The 11,379-nt window shown below is 43.4% G+C and overlaps 1 protein-coding gene across 1 annotated transcript in view; it reads right to left on the bottom strand.

Moving 5' to 3' along the window:
• LOC133109333 (arf-GAP with coiled-coil, ANK repeat and PH domain-containing protein 3-like) overlaps positions 1-11,278 on the bottom strand; it is a 94,663-nt gene extending 83,385 nt beyond the window's left edge. The window contains exon 1 of the mRNA XM_061218618.1: positions 11,093-11,278. Coding sequence (XP_061074602.1) covers positions 11,093-11,139 — 47 coding nt within the window. The 5' untranslated portion in view covers positions 11,140-11,278. The remainder of the gene's footprint in view (positions 1-11,092) is intronic.
• Positions 11,279-11,379: the final 101 nt, after the last annotated feature.

The raw sequence follows: 11,379 nt of genomic DNA on the forward strand, positions 1-11,379 counted from the left end.
CTTCATACACTGCCGATTCCTATTCCGGATCAATTTTACAGCAAGAGCAAGACCCACAAAGAGCCTGAACCCGTGAGCCACCGTGGCTCGACGTCCCCTCCTGCGGCTCCCTGGAACTCTGGGAACTCCGTGATCACTCTGGATTCCTGCACACGCTCTATTTCCAGAACGGAGGGCCCTTGTGCAATGACATCATTTCAGGAAGTTCAAAGACGGGTAAAGGACACCCCTGACTGTGCTAGTGCCTGGACACGCCCCTCCACTCTGCAGAAGTGCAGGACCCAGTGACACATATTCAAACTAGAAGGGGGTCAACAAGAAATAGAGCGCAAGCAATAATCAGAAATTGCTGGGAAAGCAACAGCTTGAGAAAATAAAATGCATCCAAGTCCTTTCCAGGAGAAAAACAACAGCAAAATAGTGTTCTCTCGCACGAAGCATCCTCCATCATTTATATCACTTTCAAACGACAGTTTATGCATCAAAACATCCAACAGGAGAAACACACAAGGTCACATTTTGCCTGATAAAGAATAGCCCTACTCATCTCACGTGCTTTTCCTTTTTAATGCAATGTGGTTCATGTGCCAGTATGAATGTGTCCAATGGTGGCATTTGTCTGGCAACGATGAACTAAGATCACTCAAGTCAGGTGTCTTGGTGAACATGAAATGCAATGAGAACTCCCTTCCGATCCTCTCGTAATCAACACAAAATGGCCGCCCTCATAAACCGAAATGATCGGTCTCACATTCTGTGGAGTGTGAGCGGCTGAGGCCTGTTTGGAGAAATCTGAATAAAAGTGACCAAATACAGCATGTTTTAGAGCATAAAAACCATTTCCTTAGCAATCAGCTTCAAGATTTACTCATTTTTAATTACATCAAAAGCGGCAGTTTTGTTGAGCTCCAAGGAATATAATTCCTGCAGCTCAGAGCAGTATAATTCAGTCTCATACATGCTGCCCATTAAATCCCGAAAATCAGTTCATTCCATTTTGTTAGAAAGAGCCTTTCTATAAACAGACTGAGGAAGCAGCTTACTGAAAATATCCTCCTTCAAAGATTACATTTTATAGATAATAATTCTTATGGCACGACATGTGCATACATCATTTCTACAGTAATACACGTGTCATTTGAAATGGACAGGTCATCAAAGAAGGACCTCTGGATGTAAAAGTGGGTCTCATCCACTTTACTTTTTTTATCTTTGGAATGCCATAAAAATAACAAACAGTTTATCTGATTTTGTGGGTTTTATGAACATGATTTTGCAAGAAACACTTGAGTGAACAACAAACTGCACATTTTCAGGATTAATAAATGAAGATGGATTCACTCTGTGTAATAAGCATCGGAATGCAACATTATTCCTGGTTAAGCTATTCAACCATCGATGTACACATGGTGAAATCATGCATAGGATTAAATTCTTCATTATTCATTATACTATGAAATAGAAAATGCATCTGTGTACTGTGTGGGCCATGATCTCAAGAGAAAAGCTTTTCCTATGATAAAGTGCATTACAATGTTAAACAGCCCTGATTAATCAAGTTTATATATTCTGCTAATAACCATTTGATGAAAATAAAATGGTTACAGGCCATGTTTGTTGCAAATGATAAAATGGACAACAGCATATTTTCTTGTCTCGACACAAAGTGCAGAAATACTAGCATTCAATCGTTTTTTTGTTTTATACTGTGTATTGACGCAGTCCACAAAGACAAGGCAAGTAACCAGAAACAAATAAAAATGAAATGTCTCACTATAGCCTACTTGTCTTGAGAGGGCCAGTTATTCAGTCATTGAGACTGTGCCTATCAACTGTTGTCACGCTGACTGCCAGAAAAAAACACTCATAGCAATATCTCATTGCTCAATAGGGTTATCATTGCCTGACCATGAAAGAAAAAGAAAACAAAAATGCTTCCAAAATGAAGTTTGGAAGTTTTGGAAGGACAAGCTCATTTTGACACATGCTGTATGGCGCGTTAAGTACAGAGCTTTCCAAAGGAGTGTCTTAACCACAGATGGGCCCTTGCTCTTCATATAAAACACATAGGCACACAGAGTGCAGCCTCACACACCACACTCACACATCAGATGACAGTGGGTCAGACGTATATTTAGGCTTTGCTCCATTAAAAGCACATATATTACGGGGGGAGGAGGAGTGAATTCAAAAAATGCTGAACTCCTAAATGTCTCTCTGTCCATTTATACAGCTCCATCATGAGTCAGTGACAGGTCCTGCAGCATAAAGATAGACCCACAGCCGTCCCAGCTGTCCACGGGGAGCAGAATCTACTGTGCTAGCCTCAAGCCAGTCAGCCACAGTGAAAGGACCCTGTATCACTGCACAATATTAGGCTCCCCTTTACAATGGCGGTATTCTGCTGAGGGACTAAGGAAGACTCCAGATCCTGGGCGGGCTTGTGCTAACAAAGTGTGACTGTAAACAGACAGACAGTGGTCTGGTCCCGCACCCCCCCCTCCCCAAAAAAGCGAACAGGCACCCCATTCATTAGCCCCTGGATCAATAAAAGGGAGAAATTCTGGGTCACATGGGCCATTAGTTAATGCTGGGATGTTTGTCCCAGTTATGTCCTCTGTATCATGGGGCATGGCTCATAAGCAACCCTTTGACGTGTCCTATTCAAAGCTGCTCTCAGTTAGCTTTCGCAGTGTGTGTTCCTGGTGTCAGTGTTAAGTCAGCAGGGGTTTACATTGTTAGAGAGCCATCTGGGACATGCTAAAGGCTGACGCTAGCGATGAACGGACACTGGCGGGTGGTGATGTGGCCTGCGTCGTGCAACACATCTCTGCGGGTGTGATAGTCATCTTGTTAAACAACTGATGTTCTTTACAGTCAAAAATCAATGTAGTATAATCTGTCCCAGAGGTGACACAACAGCTGGTTATGAAATCCTTTTGTTTTGATATTGTGCCCTGCATCATCTCTTCTGGGGCTCTAAGACTATCCTGAGCGAACCAGGGTGGGGGCGGGTTACTGGTTAGAGTGTTAGGAGTTAACTGGTTAACTGAGTAAAACCCAGAACAGCACTTTTTACTTCAGTCCATGTTCCAGATTTGGGAGGGTTCTGGATTTTACTCAGGGCAGTTCTCCAGCGAACTCAGTATTCCTGCTTCCAGAAATACCCCCCTGAAGAGACACAGAACCCCTCCAATCCATAACTCTTCCACAGTTGAGTAGACTGTGTAAACAACAGCCCTGCCCTGCTTTGTGTCAGAATGAAGCTTTCTGGAAAACACTTTCAAGAAGATAGGATCACAGCTGTGAGTCCAACGAACTTCAAATACTTCTATCTCCATGTGATAGGACTTCAATGAACTATCACGTGGAGAGATGTATGAGCATACGACAGATGCTACATCTAGGGCAAGAGTTAAAATGCACCTTAGGCTACATTTTGGAGAAAACAACACCCAAGGGAAATGTTTGGTTTCATGTACCAAGTCTTTATAGATCCGCCATGTAAGAGCCATCAATTGTGCATCTTCCTTGGCTATCAATTTTCACATACTATGTTAGCATCTCCCAGATTAATTATCTGAATCTGAAGTTTCAGTTAAATAAAATACAGTATATCTGGTTTATGTCTGATCATACACATTCTGTGACCATGCTCTCAACTCAGAAAAAGAAAACAAAAACTCTACAATCCCTTTTTCATTTCAATAAAGACTGTTATCTAGGGCTCAAATTCTAGGTAGAAGGGTTAGTTTATGGCTGTGAATGAAAGCATCCACGTTCACTACGATTCAGACTAAAAAAAATTTCAGTATGACAACATTTTTACCAAATTCACAAAGAAGGTTTTTTTTTTGCACTGGATATATCGAAGGAAAGGGGTTGAACATGTAAATGTGTCAACCAATGGAAAAAAAAAAAACCTGCAAGCATTCAAAATCCAAGCAATGGCCCATCACTAAATTATCCTGCCTTCAAAATCATCCAAACTCAGGATTTTCAAGGACCCGTGGGAGCCCTAATTCATACCAGACTGCAAGGTTCTTAGCGTTAAATGTTATAATTGTCAGCTATGAAATGGTGAACAGGGATTAAACGGTAACTTCCTGAAGGATGTGTCATGTTTGCTTACTATTGTGAAAGGACCAGGAAAGGTTTCCCAGTTATAAATGTTTTCCTTCCAGACTAGACAGGTGTGTATTCTTGAAAGATTACATGCTTGATCAAACAAGTTTATGGTCTTGGGTTTGTTCTCCCCGGTCTTCCCCTCAGGCGAGTTCAATTTCTTCATTTATCCATATCAGGCATACCTTTCATCCCTGTGGTTATTTTGGTTGGCCTCCACCATCAGACAACCTCCATAGTGATACTGAACGGGACTACATCTAGGGTAACCAAATTATCCCATATGAAAATATCCACGGGGGAAGGCCTTTTTCAGTTGAGTAAATCCTAACAGATTACAAAGAATCCCCCAGGAATTCTCAACAATATTTAGAGTTTCTAGCAAGTCTCAAAACAGCTGAGCGCGAGCAATGCAGCTGTTGGCGATTTTCTGGGCCTCCGTTCCATAATTTAGCAAAGGGACCCGTGGCAGGCCTTCCTGGGCATCCTGCTCTCCCGGCCCCATGGCCTCTAGACGCTCAACCCACGGCGCTCTGCCCGCTGCCAATCTGCTGAGCTTTCATAATCCACGCGACTGTGTCGGAAGACGCCACGGATGAAACCACGGAGACAACAAAGCCAATGCAGTCCAACAGGCATCCGGCCTTAGCTGATGAGGGACAGACTTAGCGTGAGGTTTAAAGTCTAATGTGGGATCTTTGACTAATCCCCCCGGCGAGGACTCTGTCACAGTTTAAGGAGAATCAGGTATATTTCTGAGATATGACAGGGAGAGACTGAACAGGAGAAACTATGCATTCTTCATAAATACCTAAATGCCCTGATTCAAAAATGCAATGTGGTTTGGCCTTTTTACTATGTAACCATTTCTAGACCTACAAAACGCAAGTACTCAAACATTTATGAAAAAAGCAAAAATATAAAATAATTGCTTAACTGTATTTCTCAAAGTTAAAGGTTAAGGATGCACAGATTGAACTGGATCTGAAGTTATTGTCATCAAACATATATTGGAATATGTGTATATTGGAATAAAAGACATACTGCATGCATTAAATGACATAATTTTTCCTCTTAAATGCACTCAACAAGGTGGAATAGCTTGGGTTTAAATTCAAACAAGCAGGTTTCAAGGTTTCACACAAACGTCTTACACACTTATATCTGACTTTAAATATATCTCAGAGGAGAAATAAAAACCGAAAAGCTGCAGCCGAGTGCTGTAGTCCATTTTTCTCCCTTGTAACGGAAACGTAAAGACATAGCCTACATTCCTGTGTGACAATTACGAATGATCATTCTCGGCATGCAGATGTTCAGTGTCGGGGTCACGAGCCTACATTTTGTCCACGTTTCCGGTGTGGGAACTGAAGGAAAAACTGTTGGGGTTTCGGTTTCTATGGCAACCAAACAAGTAAGCAGTTTGCCTGGTTTTGGGGGTTGCGCAATGCATGCCGTGTGGCAGCGTCTCGCCATTCAGGGACTGGCTTCTTTTCCAAAGACAGGGAGAGCCTGTCAGCAGTCACGCGTGAAACCCTTTCTCCCAAAACCCTTCAGCTTCTTCTAGCCACCGGCACAGACTGTCCAGCGTTTAATTACAGGAATCTTGTCAATTAACCGGTCATCTTTTGTCTCACCAAACTTAACACTGATGGGTCAGGCAATGTTCCAGGCTGTTCAACAGCTCATGAGAGAGCCATCTGCAATGCGCTTTGGTCAAACTTTGGATAGGCCGCTCATTCACAGCGTAAGCAATGTGATGTGAAGAGACACAACGAGGTCAACCTGTCTCCTGAGCTCTTCTGAAGAGCACAGCAGGTTGGACACAATGATAGCAGACACTTTAATCACACCAGTCTGATGAACAAAAGATCCTGGGTGTGAAATAAGGCTGGCATCTTTTTTCTAAGGAACATATGGCAGGTGTTTTTTGGAATCTTGTTACATATGCCTTTAGCCTGCAACAATGCATAGGTGGGGCGACTGGAAGTGAAGGTAAATGGCAGAAAACAGATGGGTAACGGTGAGGTGTTTGTGGCAAGGAGTAGGGCTGCCAGCCAAGAACCAAGATATGTGACCCACCCTACCCCTAATCAGTGTTTAGCACTGTCACCTCACAAGAAGGAGGATTCAAGTTTGAGTGCTAGCTGGCCCGTACCCTCTCTGCGTGGAGTTTGCCTTTTCTCCCTGTGTTCCCGCAGGTTTCCTCTGGGTACTCTGGTTTTCCTCCCACAGTCCACAGACAGCTCAGGGACTACGGATGGCAGGTCATCATTGTAAATGAGAACTTGTTCTGAATCGACGGTGCCGGTTAAATAAAGGTCTATTATTATCACCATCCGCCCTCACAGCTTAGACCTGTCTCCTTCTCAGGTTCAAACCTGCCCGTTCTGAAGAGATGACTAACTGGGCCTGCTGCTACCCCACGGGCTAATGTCGGCTTTGTGGGAAGGATTGATCCCGCCTCTTCATGCCCTTCTTTCACATCGTTATGCAACAACACGCCCACCATGAGTTATGATTCAGCGCCTATTCAAATCCTGCAGTGTGTTTCTGTCAGTGAGACCTGCATTAAAATTGCAGTATATTTTCGTTTTCGCGTTTAGGCTATGATTTCCCGTCAATTCGCAGTTGAATAAATTAATAAACGCTCATGCTTTTCACATGGAATGCTGTAGATTAGGCATGAAAACAGCAAGCAAATAAAATCTAACATCTAGAAAACTGGTACCGACCTCCTGGCAGGCAAACAGCAAAGAAAACAGTGTTTGTCAGTTGTTCCAAACACCCTCCAAGCTCCTCATGGCACTCGTTTGACCCGTCTTGCAGGCTGAGGAATTCATGTCTACAACTACAATCTGAGGGACAACTGTCAAAATTCAGTCATCAGTACTCCAACATACTGTACTCAGCACCTCCTCTACCTTCTCCCCCTGAGAAAATGAAGAAGAGCAACAACTATTCAGTTCCGGAGAGCCAAACCAGAACCTCCCCTCTGGCGAAAAGGTCAGTTGACATGAAAGTGGGCACGCTCTTCCAAGTCTTGTTCCTCTCACACGTAAACACAGGAGACTGTTCCTGTAAATACCCCTCGCTCAGCACTTCCTGTGATCCGACTCGCAGGCCCAGATGGCAGTCATTACAGCACCACTGCCAAGTCTGGAAGTCTTTGATTTGGAGGGGAGATTTGCTTCAGTTAAGCATGAGGTCCCCGCAAAGATGCTTCTCGTGACCTATACACACGTGTGCACATAACAGGGCAGAAACGCACCAAGGGACGAGACAGATAAGAAAGCAGAGACGCTACGGGCCACTGACTAGTTCTTGCCATCTCCCCAGTCTACGAGCAGTTGCTGAAAGTGGGAAGTGGTTTGGTGGAATGCATTGCTTTATTTATTTAACCCTCAGAGCTGTGCAGGCGACAGCCAGATTGCAAAGCCTTCGTACAGAGCGGTGTGAACACTTCATTTTCAATGTGTTTAATGTGGTTCGCCTAATTTTCGAAAGAGTCTTCTGTCCAAATGTTTACTGGAGAGTGAACACATTTTTGTGCCATTACTGTGACAGGGTACATCCTAATAGAAAATCTAAAACCCATCTAATGAAACAGCACTGTTTCAAACCCTTTATACACTATGCAACAAGAACATTGGTCCTGGAGAAGCACAGGGTGGGCTGGTTTCTGTTCTTAACCACTTAACCAAGTCAATCCATTGGAACAGTAGATTGCACTGTCAACTCACCTCACCTGGTTTCTAGGGTCTGATCTGTGTCACGGTTTTACTGTGAAAGCCAAAACTGACCATGAGGCTCTCCAGGACCAGGGGTTGTAGCTCCTGGCTGAAGTCTGTTTTTATGCATCAGCACTTCATAATGTTTGAGATGTCTTGCAAGGACAGTTACTAATGGATGTTTTTCTTTGGTGTTTCTGACAAAGTTCAGGATTGCCCCATAATACTCCAATTTAGTCTCAGCATTGTGCTGCATCTGTGCTCTGTGAAACTATTGAATTGAATAGCCAGTACATCAGATGCAATAAGAGTACAAAGGGGTTTGTTTCAGGATATAAAGCAGTGTTCCATCTAAAAACGATGAAAGGATACGCGTCTGTGGAAATCTCTCCATAAACAGCAGGAAGTCAGCATTTTTACACTTTATCGGGATCTGTGTGACCCCTGACCTTTCCTAACATAAAATTCTTAACCTTTTGTACCGGCACTTTCTTGACCAAAAGTGACTCTAACATTTTCAGATAGGTCATTCAATTCACTCACGTGTCACATGACCAATCATCCAAATCAGATCGCTGGCACAGTCCATCCCAGTTAAAGGCCAATGTATGCAGATGTGCCCTTTTATTAAAACCATTTCTATCCCATTAATCCATTACAAATTCAAACCTTCTGTTTCCTGTTTCTGAATATCAGGCCAGGAACTAAGACTCGTGATCATTTTAGCCTATTTACTCACGTCTGTACATGCCTTTCACTGTACTGTAAGGGCAACGTGAAGATTAAATTTCCCCCTCAGGGTCCTTGAAGAAAGTGGTCAGCCCTAATCATTTCTTGCAGGGTGTTGAGGCTTCTCTGATGGGTTCCCGATAGTCTCAGACTCTCTCCTCCAGCAGTGCCGGAGCGCTGGCCCTCTGCCTGGAAAGTAAACACCCGGCTTCAGAGGTTCCCCTCCACGCGGGGTTCGCTGCCAGACCTTCACAAAGGTGTCCGCGTGCCAAAATCACCCCCACAGGGCCCAGAGCTCTCTGAGAATGCCCCGTGAACCTGAGCCGCGTCGGGGCCGGCAGCCTCATGCACTGGCCATGGTGGGGTGTCAACAAAGGCTGGCCAATCCGTTAACACTTGCATCCTCAACTAAATCTCTTGACTCAAGTGCTGGAAGTAGACGGAGGTAGAGAGACCAGATGAGAAGGGAGTAAAATCGGGACAACCACTTGATGGGGTTGGAGATTGCAATTGTGGACCCAAGGGGGAGGAAGGTGCTTGGGGGGTAAAGCGGTAATTCAGAATATCTGGACTGGATTTCAATTGGGATGTCTGGTCACACTAGTTGCAAGGTGCATGGATAAACGTGGGCTACGGAAGTCCATCCAAACAGAAACTTCCTCGTCTGTGGGCCAGTGTTCAGAGGGAAGTTCCTCCTGGGGATATGGACACGGCACGGCATTGACACATCGTTTCACATTGAGAGGATGTGCAATCTACTGTGACTTATACGAAGAGAGACTTCTCCATTCTCTAAGGACCCTACTTCCAAAAGCCCTGACAGCAACCGTAGACAAGCTTCACTCTCCCTTTCCTGGACAACACAGTCCATGAGCACTCTTCTTAAATTTGCACATTGATTGAAACCCCCCGCCCCCCCCCCCCCCCCCCCACCTTCAATATCTCTCACACAGCCTTGACAGAGCAGTCAATTGTCACCTCTAAGAGACAAGATTATCCACTTCTTCCTACCACCTGGAGTCCTAGATGAATTACGGAACCACCACAGCATGAAAGGGAGGACCACAGAGGCACTGGCCTGGTTTTTGGAAGCATGATTGGAAATCACAGACTTGCATGCTGTCCTCCAACATCACGCATGCTGTGTAGCTACACTGTACTCCATCTATACAATAAGACCCCTTTCAGGTTAGCATTCAGCCAGTGCTTCAGGGTCTGTTTTCATTGTCATGATGATGTGGTTTAATTGCTTTGGCTGTACACAGTGGAAAATAAAGGCTATCAAGAGGTGACATATGTAAAATGGCGCCTTTGTAATATCAGGCAGTGTGTTACAGAAATACATTTTTCAAAACATGCATTGAAACAATTCAAATTCAAACGTCTAGATGGAAACGTATAAGCCGCAAATGATCAAACACAAATATTACTTCCACCATTAATATTGGCATCATATATCCTAGTTCTTCTAGGAATCTATGCATATCTATAAATGAACATGGCCTTCCTCATGTGGAGCTAATGTAGGCAGAAGTCTAGGATTTTACTCTCCCCATCTTAAGATTAAGGAAGTTAGAGAAGATGACTCGGCCAAAAGTAGCCTCACAGTAAGGTCTCTCTCTTTCTCTCCCTCGCTCGCTCCCGGCTCATTTGAAATCACTTAGATTGTTTGCTTGCAGTCACATGAGAGCTGAAAACGCTATTCCATTTTCCCCAAAGCAACCAATCATGCAAATGAAAAAAATAGTGCTAAAGTGCATTTTCTCAATGAGTAGGCTATACTCGAGTGTTTTTCAACTAGCCAATAGAACATGTAGAAAGAAAGGAATTATCAGCCTAAAAAAAAGCCACACCATTTGACATATTTGATGCAATACACAACTGTGCCATAAAAATAACAGTCGCCACTAAATGAATGTCCTTTATTCTCTTTATTCTCTTCTGCATTATTAATTATGTAAATGAATAGAGAAACAAATAGATTATACGTTTGCGTCCATTTAATTTCTTCCCGCTCCCTCAACACGATGACCGTCTGCTTATTTGATAAAAATGCTCGCTTCATTCATTTCGGTAACCCAGGTTTAGAGCGCGTCGGAAGTGAACAGCGATCAGCATGCAAAAATGATTTCCCTGGTTATCGTCTGAATGCATAAACAGTTGCGCTACAACTAACTACATTTCCCCAAATAAATCATTTTTGAGTATTATTCCTAATAGTATGTGGCAAAAGTTAAATAAATACATATGCAGCATTCCAAATAGTCTGTCAGACTATAGGACGAAGGAAATCTTTAGCAGTGAACAGAAACCTCAGTGATGCTTCACTGCATGTGTGATATATGACACGCTGTATTTGTAACAGCTGTAACAACATGACAACGAGTAAACATGTGTAAAAGACATAGTTCTGACCATTTTCCATTTAAACATAGTTTGTAGATGTCCACACATTCAACAAGCGAACCCCCCAAATCAGTCTCGCAGAGAAAATGTGCTCATCTTACCTAAATCTGGGCGAATCCTTAATACATTCTTCAAAATCCACCGTCATTTTTGGTTTTATTCCCTCTTCTCGTTTAATGTATAAATTTCATTTCTCAAGTCTGCTGTACGAAAATTGTTATAAAATGTGTAATTCCCTCGCCTCGCTGGAGTTTCTCCGTCCAGTGAGCGATGTCACACTCCACTACACCGCAATCAGTTCCAAAGCATTTCGTCCTACTACATTATCGGCGGCTGGAGTATAGTAAGGGACCATCGTCAAACGTCAATTTAAAATCGCAACGTTACA

The sequence above is a fragment of the Conger conger genome, chromosome 14 (assembly GCF_963514075.1).
Source record: "Conger conger chromosome 14, fConCon1.1, whole genome shotgun sequence".
Taxonomy (NCBI): domain Eukaryota; kingdom Metazoa; phylum Chordata; class Actinopteri; order Anguilliformes; family Congridae; genus Conger; species Conger conger.